At 33.5% G+C, this 19,209-nt stretch overlaps 1 protein-coding gene across 4 annotated transcripts in view; it reads left to right on the top strand.

The window, feature by feature from the left end:
• Positions 1–19,209, top strand: part of LOC101703116 (solute carrier organic anion transporter family member 1B3) — a 56,211-nt gene that overhangs the window by 19,931 nt on the left and 17,071 nt on the right. For all 4 annotated transcript variants that reach the window (XM_087214047.1, XM_004845785.4, XM_087214045.1 and 1 more), the window contains 8 exons: positions 582–714; positions 3,716–3,828; positions 5,117–5,263; positions 5,468–5,566; positions 10,236–10,481; positions 13,392–13,556; positions 15,178–15,373; positions 17,972–18,137. In XM_087214047.1, the coding sequence (XP_087070173.1) occupies positions 665–714; positions 3,716–3,828; positions 5,117–5,263; positions 5,468–5,566; positions 10,236–10,481; positions 13,392–13,556; positions 15,178–15,373; positions 17,972–18,137 (1,182 nt within the window). In that variant the 5' untranslated portion in view covers positions 582–664. The remainder of the gene's footprint in view (positions 1–581; positions 715–3,715; positions 3,829–5,116; positions 5,264–5,467; positions 5,567–10,235; positions 10,482–13,391; positions 13,557–15,177; positions 15,374–17,971; positions 18,138–19,209) is intronic.

Genomic DNA, 19,209 nt, shown 5'->3' with positions numbered 1-19,209 from the left:
TTTTTATCACTGGTGTATAAAATATCCCAAGGACAGGTACCACGACTTATTCTTTTTTTGTTTTTTTTAATGTTTCTGGCTCCAATCACCATGGCAGATGCATAATGGAAATTTAAAGAAGGCTAGAAACAAATGACTACATGAATTCATGAACACCTTTCCCTGGAGTCAGGAAGATTTTTCTCCATCTTTTTCCCATCTTAATACTATCTAGCAACTCCAAATTCCTCACTAAAGTTTCACTTCACTAATATTGCCAAATAATTCAAGTGTTTTCATTAGTATCTAATACTTATTCTAAAACAAAAACAAAATTCTCAAAACTTATGTGGTACTTTATACTATTTGCTGAAAAACAACTATTCTATTTATTCCTCATACCACACAACATTTTAATCACTGTTTTATTTTAGTTGGAGTTTCACCATCTCCACTAGATTGTCTAATCTTTGAGGAAAGGTATTATATCTTGTGTTCCATTTGCATTCATTCTGAGCCTTCAGATCTGTTGGACACAAAATTAAGCACAGTCAGTATTTGCTGGAATGGATCATACCAATATAATTGTGTTTACTTTCTAGGAAATTTGCTTGTGATTGTATTTGTAAGTTACTTTGGATCCAAACTGCATAGGCCGAAACTCATCGGAATAGGTTGTGTCGTTATGGGGGTCGGAAGTATTTTGACTGCTTTACCACATTTCTTCATGGGATAGTAAGTGTCAAACAGCTCTGCACTATTAATGGTCATTATCTTGTAAATTAGTAATACAGTTTCTTTTTTTTCCCTCCTAAATAGGTGGTTCTACATTTTGAGATTATGCACTATGCATAGAAATGAGTATATTTGTATGTTATAATTAGCTTACTACTTTATTTATCATGGCCTTCATAATTTCAATATGCATAGTAATAAATAGGAAGTATACTTTCATAGAAAATAAATAAGCTCTTTTTGACCTATTGGCATAACAAATATAGCTCATGTCTGCAGCTAAGATTTAAATTATATTCAACTGGACTCCACCACCTGACCCTCTGCAGTGTGGGTTTTCCCACTGTTGTTCTACTGAGGCGGCTCTTCCAAGGGCCACTGTGTAATTCTGATTAGAGGTGAGTGCTCAAGAGAGGAAACTCAAATAGCAATGGATCATGTAAGAGAGAAGCTTATTTTTCACAAACAAGTTAATATGAATAAACAATTCAAGGATGGCATGATGCTGCTTCATTTCATCATCTTGTTCTGCAGTGCCTGCCCTTGGCCACATGTTCTTCCAGGCAGCAGGATATACGAAGCAAAGAACGAGGAGCTGTAGCAGCCAAGATTACACACAAGATGAGGCCTGAGAGACATTTCAGAAGCCTAATGTCGGCACCAACATCACTAGGCCCGGAAATTAGTTATATTTCACGCACAGAAAGACATTTTGGTCTGCCATGTTCCCTCCTAAAAATCTCAACTTCAATTACTGTTAGAGGAAAGAACAACAAATATTGAAAAACAGTGAGCCATTCTGCCAGAAACAAGAAGAATTTATTGCCAAATTCAACAACCTTATGCGTTGCCTATCATATTAACTCTGGTTTTTTTCAACATTTGATCCTTATGAGAACTTTCTTCTTTGTGATACTGCTCCTTCTAATTTTTAGCATAATATACTCTCTTGGTTTATTTCCATGTTTGTGCCTCTTTAGAATGCCCAACGTTTTCCATTTGCTGCTAGTACCATAATGCCTCATTAATCTTTTCCTTATTTTACATGATTTCTGTGGAGTATATGCTTTTTCTAACATTCAAGAATTTTTCTAACATTCAGAATCTGTATCTTCTTCCACTTCCTTTTGTATATCTCCAACATAATATCCCACAAACATTTCCTATACAAATTCTCATTATTGAATTCATCATCTTTCTAAGACCAGCTCAGATTTTTCATATTCACTTTTTTACCAATGGTTCATTTAACCACAAAGGAAATGAAATGAAAGTCAAGGACTTCATCCTGGACTCTCCTTTTATTACAACAGAAAACTGGTGATTACCAAAATCCTGCTTATTCTGCCTCCTAGCTGTCAAAGTTTGTCATAGCTTCTCTCCTTATCCTAGTTGAGACTTCAGTCATTCTTGGTCTGAACTTTTTCCCTCCAGTTTCCTTCTAGTCTAACTCATGTTCAATACTAGAGTATATACTCAAAAATGCAAATCTCTGCTTAAATCTCCAAATTTCCTAAAGAAATTTTCAAACTTCATGCCCTGGACCTTTCATTAATGGACAAACAAGACAACTCAGATGATTGAGACCAACAATTTTTGCACATGATATAAAAAAAGATACAATGCAAATAGGGATAAATGCTGTTCTGTGAAACTTTCCTTTTGATTATAAATATATATTTGTGAGTTTGTTCATGTATTGTGTTTGGGATGGAAAATGCATCTCGTATTATTATTACCATGAAAAATATCGAAAGGTCTTTTTGCATTGCTTCTCAGCCTTTTGGCTAAGATTCAGTGAAAGGACTCTTTGCTTATGGGTTAATGTCTAAACTCATTTGCACATGCCTGCTACTCATTAATTTGGTTTGCAATTATCTTTCTAGCCTCATTTTCCGATACTCCCCACAACTGAGAAGCACACTGAAGGTTTTATACGAGCCAAATGTCATACTCCTGAATATATTGCTTTTGCAGTCTAGACCACCTATTAAATCCTGTCCATCACCAAGACGTGTCTCACATGTCACCCTCATCATGAAATCTTCTCTATAAAACCGATCACAAAATGATCTGCACAACTGATCCCCACTTCCTACAAAACTGATCATTCCTCTTTTCCTGGTGACAACTCAAGACTTTGTATGTGTATATTAGCTTTCACAGTTTGTCATGTATATTTATCTTAATGTGAAATTCTATAAGCACAAAACTATGTATTTTATTTCAGGTTTTTTTTCTGGTACCAGGGATCAAACTTGGGACCTTATGCTTGCCAGGCAGGTGCAGCACCACCGAGCTACATCCCCTGCCCTTCTTTTAGGTTTTTTGAAGTGGAACCTAATGCCCAGTAAAGAGCAGACTGCCATTGAAGCTACAGAGAACATCAGTATTTTGGGATATTAGCATTTGTACCTCTTCATTTCTGTTGATCTTATTAATTAAATTCTCCTGTATTACATTGAAGTGGATTAGAATTCCTTTACCTAGGTTTTGAAGATCAGATATTACCATGTAAGTGTGTGTGTCCATTTAGAAATGAAAATCAGGTTGTTGATAGAAAATGTAAATGAGCTGGCATGCATTATAGATCTGTTTGGGGAATACAGCTCTAAAGTTTATTAAATCTAATTATAATTTATCTTAAAGTTTAGATTGTGACCATCTTTGAATATAATTCAGAAGGAATAACTAGAAAGAGTTAGCCGCTTAAGGAATAAACTGGCAAAACCAAAATATTTCATAAAGGATCCAGAATATAAGCAGTCATAGGACAACTACAAGGCAATAATGCCACTAGGGCATCTTCCTTAAGAAATACTCCCATTTCATTTTCAGCCATCATCTGTCCTAAAACGCAGGCTGGATACTTGATATAGACAAGTCTGATAATTTGGAGAAGAGAGAGGTACACATAAAGGAAAAAAGTTTTCTTGTTTCTGGGAAAATTGAAAATATTCCTTGAACAAGGAAAATTTTAAATCTAATGATATTCTTACAGTTACAGGTATTCTACAGAAAGCCATGTTAATACAACAGAGAGTTCAATATCAACTTGTTTAATTAATGAGACTTTATCACTCACTAAGCCATCAACTGAGATAGTAGGAAAAGGTAAGAATTAATAGAGATGAAAATATCCTAAAATTAATTAATTTAATAACATCTATAAAAATGTTTGTGATACTTCTTGGAAAAATTAAAGAACAAAAAGAAAAATTATTTTACATTTACATACAGATAAAATCATAGTATTAATATATATTATATATAAGGAACTTTCAGAAGTAAATAAGAAAGTGGAAGATTTCAGTACAAAATTGGTAAAGAATATATGCATTTAAAATAAAGCAGAAGGAACTGACCTAAGAGTGTATGAAGGTTTGCTTTTTATGAATAAGGCAAATTATTACACTATAGTAATATTTGTTGACTTATAACACAAATCATAAATTATAATTACAAGTGATAACACTGAAGATGTTGCTACCTAGTAGATAAGTTTAAGAGTAAAGATATAATGAAAGGAAAAAGACAAAAATGGAAAAATATTTCAACATTTTTAGCATTTGGGGGTGTAATAAATGTATAAATTTTTCTGCAAGTTAATTTTTTGTACATATAAAATAACAAAAATATTTCTGTTTAATTATCTCAATTATTCTACTGCCATACATTAATCTCAAAGTCATAATCAAGAATGTTCACAAATATTTACTTACAATTATACAAAGCCATCTCAGTTTATCAGAATGAAAAATTAAAACTATTTTGCTATTTAAAAATATAAGATTAATTAGATTATGAAACTGGTTTTCAACCCAATTCTACGCCATCATTAAAATCGTGATGTAAATAGTTAACACAAGGAAAAACAGCACAGCGAGCTGTTAGAATGCAGTATTAACTGTAAAAGCAGATTTTAATAGGAACTGGATATTTAAGCCTATAATGTTCAATTCAATATCATGTATTTTCATGAGCACCAAAAATCTGAGAGATATGTAACAAACATTAGAAATCACTTTTTCTGTTAGTGGGATTTCAGATAATTTTTACTTGGCTCTTAAAAAAAATGAAATTAATGAAATGCTTATATGCTTGATTTTATATCCTCTTACATATAACTAAAAGGAATGTTCATTCCCTGTAATTTAACACTTTTTTAAACAAAAAGCTTTATGGCAACATTAATAGTACTTTAAATAATGGAAGAAAAATTACATTTTAAAATTTTTTGTTGCTTTTCATGTTTTTCTCTATTTCTGAACTGCAAAGTAAATGTAAATCCTTTTTGTGAAGAAAAAAAAAAAACAGGACTAGAAATGTTCTAAAGTGCCTGAGTATCTGATAGAAATGCTGCAACTAATGTTTCAAATAAAATGATTCCTTCTCTACATAGGTTGTGAGAAACAATCTGAGTCATACATGTGGATCTATGTCCTAATGGGTAACATGCTTCGTGGAATAGGGGAAACCCCTATAGCACCACTGGGAGTTTCTTACCTTGATGACTTTGCTAAAGAAGGATATTCCTCTGTTTATTTAGGTAATGCACAGAAAATGTTAAATTGAATGATTATTTTTCCTGTGTCTACCTTGAAATTACAATGCCATTATTATTAGTAGTAGTAGTATTTTACCTGTAAAAGTTGTTTGGAGAAATGTAATGTGTAATGTTACTTTAGAAAACATATTTCATAAGAATTATGTATTCTTGGTAGCTAATAAAATTGTTCTGTGATGTTTACAGGTATTTTGAATTCAGTAGCAATGATTGGTGTGATTGTTGCCTTTTTGATGGGAGCTGTATGTACTCGAATGTATGTGGACATTGGCTATGTGGATCTCAGTAAGTACAATCAGAACAAGATAACGGGACGGAATCTTTCCAGTATCTGATACCACTCTACCAAATCATTGAATTCACTTTTTCAATATAGTCCTTTGCTTACCATTTTTCAAAAGTTACAAGTTGGAAAAAGTACATTAGTAATTCCAATAAAAATACAACTCAGGTCCTAAGGTACCATGCTTTTACCACTAAATATAAGACAAGTGTAACAATCTTGTTTTAGGTTATTTGATTCAAACAAACTTAGTAGGGTCGGTCCTCCCTTAGAACCGACCAAGTAAATTTCATTTTTTAGTTGATGATAGTTTGGATGTAGAAGTGCAGAACTTACAGTTTGCTTTGCTAAAGGTGCCGAGAGATTGAAGAGCTGACTGATGGCTGGAGTGCTTTGAGGGACTCTATGATTTGATTGTGATCACTTATTCTGGTCCTGGAAATATTCAATAACTGCTATAGGATAAATCGGTGAAGGGGTACACACCTAAATAATACCATGCTTGAATGTTGGTGAATTCATACCTGTATCATTGGAAAATATTTTTCTTTGCCTCTTGAGATAGTTTTTGACTTAGAGTTTATCTTACGTGATTGATACATCTCTACCCCCATTCTTTTTGATTAGCACTTGCACTATCTTCTAATCTGCCATTTTTATCCCGTACATCCAGCAAAACCTTGGTTTGCAAGCATAATTCGATCCAGACACATGCTTGTTATCCAAAGTACATGTGTATCAAATCAAATTTCCCTATAAGAACTAATGGAAACTCAGATGATTCATTTCACAATCCAAAGATATTCATATAAAATGATTACAATACTATAATACAAAAATCATAAAAAATACAAAATATAGAGGAAAAACAAATTAACCGGCACTTACCTTTGAAAACTTTCTTGGCTGGTATAAAGGAGACAACAGAGAGGAGGGTTATTATGTAGGACAACTTTCACTGTCACTAACGAAATCACTGCTGTTTATTGGCTTAATGGAATTTTTTTCTTTTTGTGGAACTCTAACAAGGAACCTATCCAATACACTTGCTTTTGCTTTCTTTTGAGGATGTCACAGAAATATGACTTGCATTGTTGTTAAACAGATTATCACTTGCACTGCTACAGACTTATTTGAGTGGGAATTTTTTTTTTACAAAATTTGCACTGTTTCCCACATTTTACACATCTCCCTAATCTCATTTGAAGTGAGCGATTCTTCTGCCTTTTCCCCCTCCTCCTTTGCAAGTGAGATCTCCCCTAAAACTCTTGCTGTTGGGAGATGATCACCCATAATTCTACAGAGAGAGAGAGAAAGAGGGGAAGAAAGAGAGAGAGAGAGAATATCTTGGCTCAGTTGTGATCATGTGATTTTCAGCATCATCTCCTACTTTGTATTGCAAGACATTGCTTGTTTATTAAGTTAAAATATATTAGAAATTGGGCCGGGGATCTAGCTCAGTGGTTTCACCGCCTACCTCGCAAGTGGAAGGACCCGAGTTCGATCCCCAGTACCAAAAAAAAAAAAAAGAAAGTAAAAATATATTAGAAATGTTTGCTCATCTTGCAGAACACTTGCAGAACAAGTTATTTGCAACCCAAAGTTTAACTGTATTTTTTAATCTGAGATGAGTCTCTTACAGACCGCATGAACTTGTATCTCAATTTAGCCACTCTGTGGCTGTGGTTGGGGAGCTACATTCTTTTACATTTAAAGTAAATAATGAAAGGGATGGATTTAATATTGTTTTGTTAATTGGTTTCTCTTTGTATTACAATGCTTTTGTTATTTTTCTCTCGTTTTTCTTTGTCATTTGTTGTTTGGGCATTGATATGATTTGATTCTTTTTTCTTCATTTTTGTAACTTCTACAGACATTTTTCTGAGTATTGTGAGTTATATAAAATATCATAACAGTCTATTTTAAGCTGATAGTAACTTCACTCCAAGTGCCTATGCAAACTATAGTCTTATTACTCCATATGGTATGTCAAAGTGATGATAATTTGCATCTATTTTTATTGTGCATCTATTTTTATTGTACATCTATGAACATATTTTAGGTATATTATTTTAATGCTTTTCCCTTTTACTTTTATATTAGGATTAAAAGTGACTTATTTGCCACCAAAATAGTAAAATATTTTGCATTTGTCTATGTGTGGTTTTACCAATGAACCGTATACTTCTTTATGCAATCATATTATCCCTTAGTGTCCTTTTGTTTCAAGTTGAAGAATTTCCATTAACTTTTCTTGTAAGACAGGTCTAATGGTGGTGATTTGTCCTGCACAAGGGGACTTCCACATGTTGACTTTCCATACTGTGACAAAATACCTGAGAAAAACAAAGGAAGAAAGATTTATTTTGGTTCATAATTTCAGAGGTTGGTCCATGATTAGCTCAGGCTTTATCTTTTTCTAGACTTGTAACAAGACACAACATCATGGTGAAAGGGTGTAGTGAAGCAAAACTGCTTTCCTCTTGGTGGGCAGGAAGGAAAGAAAGCTACAAGGAAGGTGCTGGCAGAAAACACAGCCACAAAGGAACACCCTGGGATACACTCCCTTCTGCTGGGTCTCACTTCTTTAATATTTTCCATAATTATTATTCATCATTAATATTTTAACTGTGACTCCATCAATGAATTAATCCACTGGTGAACTGAGAGGCCTCAGGATCCTGTTGTATTCAGAAGCCCCATCTTTGAACACACGAGTCTCTCAGGGGGACATTTTAGATCCACATTATTAGCAGAATGATTTTCAGTGGAAACCTCACAGGACAGAAAGAAGTGGAATTATGTATTCAAAGTGCTGAAATAAAGTCTGTCAACCAAGACTATGATAGCCATCAAAGCTGTTCATCAGGGGTAAGGGAGAGGGAGAGGAAGGGGTAAAGGGATAAAAAATGATCAAAATATGATATAGATATGTACCAATTCCCCCAAAAGAATGTAAATATTATATATGACAAACATATACTAATAAAAATGCAATAAAACAAGCCCTTTAAAAAGCTGCCTTAGAGCCAGCTGACTATGGACTGAAACCTCTACAGACTGTAGGGTAAAATAAAGCTTTCCTCCTTTAACCTGTGAGTATTAGATATTTTGTCCCAGCAATGAGAAAATAACTGAGATAAGTGAAGTAGAAACCAGTCCTTTGGCCAATTCTCTCAGAATTTTGAACATTTGCATGTCATCCAACTCTTTCCCACCCCAGGTAGAATCTGTGAGCTTGTGTTTCTCACCTCTTCACTTTTCATAGCTCTAGAGAAAAGGGGCTATAGCAAGTGGTCCTGTACTAGTTCATGCTACCATCTTTGTTCTTTGTAGCCCCCATGGGTCTAGCATACGCCTGGCCCCAAGACAGACAAGACAAAAGCCTTCATGGGACCCAGAAAAGATGAAATGTTAGGTTTGTGGTTTGATTCTTTCCCTCCCCATGGGGAAGCTAGAAGTTGGATTTATTTATTTTCTGCCTGCTCACTCTGCACTAATCCATGTTGCAAGTTTTGATGAGTCCCCAGACACTACTTCGAACTGCCACATTTGTTCCTTGTAGACCAGAGCCTGAGCTTATATCGGGTCCTGTCAGCATTCTGAGATGGGTAAGATGCACTTGGAAAAGTAGAAACATTTAATGTGTACTCCAGCTTTTTCCCTCTCCATTCACCTTGTGTTGGCCAAAGGGAAAACCTGTAGCAAATGTCTACACATGAGTTCAGATTGTTTGTTCTTCCTGATCATAGGACACTACGCTGGGGGTTTCCACGTCGCACTGGTTTTAATTTGACTGGTTTTGTACTTGCTGGTGATAGCAGTAACTTTCAGTTAGTTTCTGGATTTCTCAAAAATGGAAACAATCTGGTGTGTGCATTGCTGTTGAATCAGTGTGTCCATTGGAAGAAGTGGAGTCTATAGCTTTCTTTCCTGCCACCTTACTGCTACCTCATGTATTCTTCTTTCATAAGACAGACTTTACACCTACTGAAGTAACTCATTTGTATTTGATATATAGCACTAACAACATTTTTATGCATACTTTTAATGAAAATACAGTTGAAATAAAATGGCTAAATTACTTCTATTATTTAGAGTCTAACTTGTCTGGGTTACTTTTAAATGCAGATTTTCACTGTGTGTATTTTTTGTCAGTTTCATCCTTTGTGCTGTCAAGGGAGTTAAAGATGCATGTTTCTAGAGTGGGGAGGGAGAAGCCCTTCTATTGGCTCTGAGAATATCTTGCAAACTGCTTTAAATTTTATTGCTGGTACTTTCTTGGCCTCATCAGATGGCACTAATGTTTTCATACAATGATGAGGATCCATACACTTTCCATGTTTTGGAAGTCATTTTCAGCTTAAAGGTCCAATATTGGCAGTTTTTCAGTCATGTCATTGGAAAAGCAATCAATTTTACACAAGCTCAGTCACTGGCAGCAATGTTCTGACTCCTTCCTAATCAATAGCAATTGTAAAATATCATCAGATGTTAAATTTAAGCCAACTTTTAATATGAAAAAACATGAAAAGAAGAAAACATCTTTAAACTGATGAAATATAGTTTCCTATGTTTGTCTATGAAGGACCACACTCATTATCAATACTGCCCACCACTCATTGTATTTCAAAATGATTTTTGACTGGCTTTTCTAATTGTTTGCTCTAGGCAGCATCAGAATAACTCCTCAGGACTCTCGCTGGGTTGGAGCTTGGTGGCTGGGGTTCCTTGTGTCTGGACTGCTCTCCATTATTTGTTCCATGCCATTCTTTTTTCTGCCTCAAAATCCAAATGAACCACAGAAACAAAGAAGGAAGGCTTCAACATCTTTGCATGGACTCAACACAGATGAAGAAAAAAATCAAGCAGCTAATTCGACTAATCATGAGAAACATGGTACTTTAAGTATGACTGGTAAGTATTTTAAATTCATAGTCACTGTGTAATTGTTAATCCTAATGGAAAGGAAAAGTGAGTATTCCAAAATAATAACTCACATTGAAATCATCTAGAGTTGACTTCCTTGGGCACTAAACATAGCTGAAATATTTTTCTCAAATTCCTATTAAAATTAGTAAATATTTTCTTGAACATAGAACAAAGTGAATAGGACTGAAAATGTGATCTTTAGCATGGAGAAAACAACCAAATGCCAAACAAAAAAAATACCCTTGTTCTCTATAAACCAAAAAGTATGTACCATTCTGTCATATATAGAATATTGAATTACACAAACTCTAATACTTTATTTATTTATTCAACAAGTGATACCAGGCACCACAGTATATGCTAGTGATAGAACACAGCATCTATTTTCCAAGAATTTACTTGATTCTGAAAATATGGGGACAACTGTAATTAACTGTCTGAATAACCACAATAAGGTTAAATGTAACAATTTTTGGTTGTAGACATGGAATATGCAGGAAATCTTGAGAAACTTCCCTCTAGGTAATTGGAGTAAGATATTTTTTTCTTGGGAAGCATATTGAAAAATTGCTTTACAAAATGTCTATCACTGAAGTGGTAGCACACTTGAATAATTGGAGTTAGTAGTATAAATTAGAATCATTCTCTGTTTGACAGTGGCTTCTGTTTAAAATATAAGCCCTTGGGGATAATGGAGAACCACTGGGAAGTAATAATCAAGAGGATAATCCAACAGCAGTCAGGCACAATAATGGAATGATGAAGTGTTGACAGCAATTTTCAGACTTAAGAGACCTGATAAAATAGTAAAAGTTAAAGCAATGCAATGCCTAAACCCTCAGCAACCTTTCCAGTTGATATTGAAATGGTGTTACAAATTATCAGGTATAGCCCAAGTACTTCCTCTCCACAGTTCATTAGTTTACCCATTTCATTGTTGTCTTCTCCTCTCCATCACTTTAAACCAAGAACAATGATGTGTTGGAGCCATCTTGTATTGGCTTGTGGAAGAGAACTGTTGTTGTTTTCAGCTATGTTAGTGTCTGGAAGTTGGCCACAGTAGGAAAATTTATCACTATTTACTACTGTGGAAACTGGGAAATACTACACATAAGGATTTGTTACCCCAAGGGTCAGTTGTTAAATATTTACCAAAACACCACTGAATTATCAGTTTTTGAAATTTAACATACACATTAAGAATAACATATCAAAATCATTCATTTTGTATATGCTATGTTTCTACTCCACCAAATCAGATCCATAAACATTAATGGATAATTTATACCTGTAAGAACTGGATTTCACTGTGTATCAAAGAATAGAGAGAATAATGAAACTGCAAAAAACAGGACAATTATAAACATAAGCCATATTTTAAACTGTGTAGGATAATGACCTGAGTGAGTAGTACAGAGGACCTTAGCTATGTGCCTACTAGGAATGTGTGAAATAACTAAGTACACAATGTCAGAAGAAAAAAATATTGGATTTATTCTATATGGTCTTGGGTAGAACTGTTTGGTTAGAAAAAAAAGCGCAAACTTTTAGTTCATTACAAAAATATGTGAACAGTGATACATAACGAATCATGATTATGTAACATTTAGATGACATCTAAATTCCTACTCACTCAACAAGTCAATGATGTGATGAATTTATGTGCTCCATTTCTTTTAGTCAAATGTCACAGCTCATTCAGAATGCCTCACAAACACATGGTGGTACTTCCTGAATGAATAGTCCTATGAAGAGAAGTTTAGTATTTTGGCCTAATCATCTTAAATGTTATTTATTCTTGTTATACATTTTTTACCTCTTCTTTCTCTCCTTGTACTCTCTGCCTTAGTGGTCTTTTCTTTTTATTATATGAAAATAAAATTATTTCTTAGCTAGTATTAGAAGGAAGTGTTGTTTTTTACCATATCAAATGGAAATCTTTAAAAATGTAAAGACCAAAATCCTTCGATGCTGATAGCCATGTCTGGTTTTGTCTTGTTTATTTTTGATACTTTCTCCTACTTTTCTATATAGTTCCTTCTACCTTCAGCTCCTATTACAGCTACTTGACCAGTTGATCATAGAATCAGATCACATCATGCAATGGACATAAGTTATGACCTGTCACGCATCTGTTTATAGGTTGTTTTACTATTCTTGTTATAATGTCACTTAAGACATAACATCATTGCCTACTATTGCTCCTTGTTGCATCTTAAGACAAATAATTTATAATACTACCAGGTTTATTAGGGGTAGAAAAGCTGTATGGCAGGTAACAAATGTTTGAATTGTCATACTAAACAGTTCTATAAAAGTTTTGAGCCTTAGTGTTCTTATTTCTGTGAATTTAAGATTATGTTCTAATTTAAATTTTTATTTCATCATTATATTAGTAATATATCACTGACTACTAATAAGACATAGACATCAAATTCCCCTTTGTTTTTTGAATAATTAGCAATATTGTGTAGTACTCAACTACATACCAAATATTTATTGAATGAATAAATTTGTTAATAACGATGAAGCTTGTGGTGGAACACAAATAACCAAATATTAAGTGAATGAGCACATTATAAAATAGTACATATGTAAGATTTCATTTTGGGTAAAATCAAGAAAACAAATAAATATTAAAATATGTATGGAAAACAGTGAAAGAATATATTTAAAAAATTTGTCCTCAGTGGTTCAGCCGCCTGACTCACAAGCACAAGGATCCAAGTTCGATCCCCGGTACCAAAAAAAAAAAAATTTGTCAGTATGGTTTCAGTTTACTTTCACTTTCTGTGCTATGTATTTGCGTAATTTAAAATCTTATAATTTAGGATTGTGATTTTGATATATATTTATATCACATTATAATAATCTAATTATTTTTATAATTTTAAGATTTCTTACAGTCCATGAAAAGTCTCCTTACGAATCACCTGTATATTATGTTTGTGTTTTCGACCCTGCTGTACTTCAGTAGCCTTATTGGTGGCTTTACCTATGTTTTCAAATACATAGAGCAACAGTACGGTCAGTCAATATCTCAAGCTAATTTTCTCTTAGGTAAGACATATTGTTTACCTATTTGCTTGATAAGTCATGTTACTGAATCATTGTATTCCAAATGATACTTTACTGTGAATGTGATTTTATATTTTAGTAAATAATTCCCTTTTTTTTCCTTCTCAAATCTGTCAAGCTTGTGATAATATTATTTCTCTGCATTTGAAATTTCATCTCATGATATAGAAGTTCCTAAAGGAAAAAGTGCATATTGAATGAAACATTCACACATGACATCTGCATAATTAGATCTTATAATTTCATGCTGAGATCCTAAGATAAATTGTTTTGTAATGTTAACATTATAATTCTATAATTCATATAGTTTAAAATCGACTCAGCTTCTTATAAAAAAGATGAGACACTGCTGTTTCCAAAAGGAAGAAACAATTTAAAGACACCATTAAAATATGACTCATTGAAGACAAATGTCATAAAATAAAGAATAGTTATACTAAAATACATATTTCCATTGGCACATGGAGACCTGCTTGTTTTTATTAATTTTTTTATTTTTTAACTTTTATTAATGTGTGTTTTCAGTACATAATGATTATATTCATCATGGAAAGTTGGCACATACATATAACACATCTTGATTCTTTTTGCATCCCCTTCCCTGCCCCTCCCTCCATCACTTTGAGATCTGCTTATAAAGGAAAAGTTTTCTTACATCATTATTATCACAACTCTGATATTATGGAGTTATTGTAGATAATAAATAGTTGATGAATTAAAAAATCAAGTGGCATTTGATTAAATCATAAATGAAAAAGAAAAGAATAATTTGAAAATGAAGTTCCTAAACCACTATATCAGAATTCTAGATGATGGCATTGCTGAACTTAATAAAAATGGTTAAACTGTAAAGGTTAAGTTTTGACTCCCAATATCCAATCCAGAACTTTTTTTATTAGAAGAATCTTCCTCTTTAGTAACTCCTTCAGGAAAAGAAAACAGAAAACTTATAAAGGGGCTCAATCATTTTAAATACAGTATACAAACCAAGTTATTTATCTTATTGATGAATAAGGAACAAATACTAATTTAAGTTTTCAACTCTTAAGCACTGAGCAAATTTGGAGTGGGTTTTGAAGGCCAGAACTCTTCATTTTGAAAACTGTAAAGGATTTTAGATTACAGTGTCAAAGTCTTGTATGGGAAAAGTTGGTGTGTTGTTGTTATTTACCAGGAAAATATCCTTCATAGAAATCATATGTTTAGACACAACTGTTCTGTCATTGCTTTTTCCTACTGAGAAAATCAAACCCTCATCTTTGTAGGAAAAATGTTTTTTTAGACAGTGTCTTGCTACCTATTCCAGGCTAGCCTTGAACTCACTATGTAGCCCAGGATGGCCTTGAATTTGTGGTAATGCTTCTGCCTCAGCCTCTTGAGTGCTGGGATTACAAGCATGTGCCACCACACCCAGCTTTGTAGAGGAAATCATTTTTCTCTCTCCTGCGTATGACTCACTGGTCTTCTGTCTCCATTTTGGCCTGCCACTTTGCACCTCAGTAGTACAACTGTATATATTGGGTTGTTATATGTGATGCTCCATATGCAAAGGTACATCAGAAAAATCATATTTACGTATTACTATTTTCTTTTTTATTTCTAGGACTTATAATAATACCCTGTATGGCAACTGGAATGGTTTTAGGAGGATATCTTATTAAAAAGTTCAAATTGACCTTGGTTGGAATTGCCAAATTTTCAAGTTTTACTGCATTCTTGAGTTTAATATGCCAACTATTATATTTTGCTTTACTCTGTGATCGCAAGTCAGTTGCTGGCTTAACTTTGGCCTATGATGGGTTTGTATATATCATTGTATCAATTACATAGTATACTAACTATCCATGAAAAGACCGGAAAAATAGGAGAGAAAACAATTTTAACTAAACTTTCTTTTAGTTGAGAGAAATTTCAATTTACAAATTCTTAAAGTGTCCATTTCTTGGAACCTCAAAAAGGCTCTTTTTAAAATTTTTTCCTTAAAGGAAAGCTACATAGATTGTAAAAATAATAACTATCATTTCTAAGGTGCTTATAACAAATGATGGCTACTTTTTCTCCATTTTATAGATGTGAGAAGTAAGGAATAAAGTGATATACAGATTGTATGACTAGTAGTACCTTAACATGATCTATCTATTTTGGAATTTTTAACACAAAAACTTTTCATCTTAACACTACAATCTTGGATAGATCATGTGTGTAATAATGTAAATAACCTTCTCCATATGTAACTGAATAACATTTATCTACAATTCACTGTGATATTTAATAACTATAAAAGAACATTTCACTATAGTACATTACACTACATTCTTACGTTCTGTAAACTAATATTGTTTCTTCTGGTACTGTCTTCATTACAAGAATAATAAAGTATAAGGAGTATAATATCCTATACATAAGTGCATGTTAGAACCTTTAACTCTCCATTAATATCACCTAATGCCAAATATTCCTAATATTTCCATCTACCCCAAATCAAAGGCCAGACTCCTGTGCAATTTATGAGATGCAGCTAACAACTTGGTTAGGAAGGTTCACGTTCATGCAATAAGCAGATTCCTGGATCACAGTTCAATAACCATGAGCATTAGTGCTACCTACTGTCGGCTCTGAGTTTTCCAACTCTGGATCCCCTGAGGTGTAAATCTTAAGTGTCACATCTTCCCACATTTTCTTAGCTAAACATCCCATTCTTAAAGGCATGACCACCTAATCTCGATTTATCTTCCTGCTTGCTTCTAATCCTCAGTGTTGTTGATAGTTTCCATCCATCATTGCCTCTTTAGTAAGCCAAAATATGTACAGGGCATCAAAACTTTAAATTTCAGAAGAGAAAACACCTTATCGATCACACAGCCAACCTTCCTTCCTTTATTAGTTGAGACCTAGGGAAACTGTAACTTGTTTGAAGTCACACATCTATCCATTGGTTCTCCCTGATTATGAAGCTAAGCTTTAGTCTACAGCCAGTGCCCTGAAAACAAGTCATGTGACAGTTGTGTATCATTTAACCATGGAGATAAGTTCTTTCAAATATGTTGTTTCATCATTGTATAAACACCATAGGGTGTACTCACTGGGACTAAGCAACAATGACACTAGATGATATAATCTTCTCAGACCACCATTATATATATAATGCATAATTGACTGAAACATTGTTATGTAGCACAGGACTGAATAATGACTTCACCACGTATTCAGAAGATTAATGGTGAGCCTTGTAATTCCAGCATTCCTGAAGCTCACACAGGAGGTTTCCAAGTTCAAGCCAAGCCTGGGCAATTTAACTACTTAATGAGAACCTGTCTCAAATTTTAAAAAAAAAATAAAAGGGAGCTGGGGATTTAGCTCAGTGGTTCCAGTGTCTGCCTCGCAAGCATAAGGTCCCGAGTTCGATCCCCCGTACCAAAAAAATTAATTAATTAATTAATTAATTAAATAAAAGGGGCTGGGGATATAGTTCAGCACCACATTAATGAAAAAAGATTATGTCAAGAATTCTATGGTACTTGTCAATAAAATTTTACTTGCTGCCTCCAAAAGTGAATATCCTCAATTATTATCATAAGATTTTTATAAAAACAAAAGAATAATTTCTGAAATTGATAGTCAGATAATTAATTATATAAGTATTATATATTTTGAAAGCTTAGCCATATAACACAATTTTTATAACAAGCATGTTATAATTTGTAAGTGTATAGTATTATAAAGCAAAGCCTTATAAAAAATAAAGTGATTTCATTTTTAAAGTGTATGGAGACAAAAAAAGAATTTCTCAACTGATGCTTATTCATCAAAATTTTTCCTTGGTTGTTCTGCTTTGATCATGTTAAATTCTTTTCTTATGTAAGTAAAATATAGATTTTAAAATTCAGCCTAGTTAAATAACATGTATAGATTGGCATATCATAACAGTAATCTTGGAGGATTGTCAGTCTGATAACACTATCTAACTTTAGAAAAAGTGATCCTCAGAAAAATGAAATGACTGAATTAATGTGAATTTCCTAATTGAATTACTAAGTGCTCTTGTCTAAGACTTATATACCCTCCCTTGTTTCCTGTTACAAATATTTCTTTTTCTATTCATTTTGTGATAAAGATGGAAGGTGAGAAGTGAATAAACATTAAACACTTTGTCAATTGGCAACAGTACATTAAATTTCTCTAACTAAAAGAAAACTGTCTCTACTATCTCTTCTATTTTTCTCTTCCCTTTTCTTTTTTCTTTTCTTCTCTTTTCTCTTTTACCCTTCTCCTCTCCCTACTGCCTGACTTCTCTTTCATTTCTTTCTTATTTTTGATATATCTATCATATATTTGCAGAACTACTTCAGAATTACCTTTCTCTTTTTTTCTTTGACACATCTTTCATATATTTCCAGAATTAATCCAGTGGCATCTCATGCAAATGCACCACTGTCTTATTGCAACTCAGGTTGCAATTGTGATGAAACTCAATGGGAGCCAGTCTGTGGGAACAATGGAATAACTTACCTGTCACCTTGCCTAGCAGGATGCACATCTGTAGGTGACAATGAAAAGCCTACTGTAAGTATTAGTGTTACTTTCTGTCCCCTCTTTAATCAAGATCATATATTACACTTAATAATCACTTATCAAATCTTTCTATAACTAATGCACCCAGTAAAATGATACGTGAAAAAGATTCCAATATTTTCTGTCATTGTGATGACTGTAAAATTGTATACACAAAGCTTCATATCAAATCCTACTTGGACGACAATCAGGTTTTACGGCCACTTGAATTCTAATTTGAGATTGCATCATTTTTTCCCTTAAGATTGTAAGAATGAGACCTTTTGGATATGAATTACTTAAAATCCCTAGGAAGCATCTAATTTGACTAAAGCTATAATTTCCATTGTATTGGAATTACTTTGCCCTTCAGAAGAGAGAAGAAAGCCCGAGTCAGTCCACTGTCAGCACTATCTGCCTCACTAGGACAACAATCTATATAGAAATGTGTATACAAAACAATCTATATGTAATTTTGAATATGGATTCTGATGGGTTTACCTCTAGGCTCAGCATCCTTTTGACTTTCCAAAAAATAATCAAATCTTCACGCTCATGTCACTGACCAATTCTTGTCTTCCAATTCTGATTTCCACAAAGCTGCCACTGCTCCTACCTAGGATTATTGAGTATATTGCTCACATCTTGCCAACATAATCCATAAAAATGACATTTTTTCTTTATTTAAAACATTTCTTTCCATATGAGCTGTGCATTCTCCCCAGTTTACTGGGTAATTCCCAATAGTTGATCGTTTATAGCCTTTCCCATGCTTCTTATCCACTCATCATCTCACAAATTAGAGTACTGATTTCCTGGGTCCTTTTTCTATTATCAACATAAGAAATTCTTTGAGCTATAATCATTGCTCTCAGCCACCCCTTTCCATGCTTGATGTTCAAATATTTTTCATCATCCTCTTGCTTATAATTATGCCTATTGTGCTGTGGAAAAGCATAATGAACTTTGAAGGACAAAGCAGCCTAGATTCTCTGAAACTGGGCCAGTACTTTAATAAATGTACAATTATGACCTGAAGACTTTCCTTAAAAGCCCACACATCACCTTCATGTCTATTTTGCCT

The sequence above is a fragment of the Heterocephalus glaber genome, unplaced genomic scaffold, assembly GCF_053883595.1.
Source record: "Heterocephalus glaber isolate CG9 unplaced genomic scaffold, H.glaber_assembly_v1.0 deba00001444, whole genome shotgun sequence".
Taxonomy (NCBI): domain Eukaryota; kingdom Metazoa; phylum Chordata; class Mammalia; order Rodentia; family Bathyergidae; genus Heterocephalus; species Heterocephalus glaber.
This window is presented reverse-complemented; position numbering and strand designations above follow the sequence as displayed.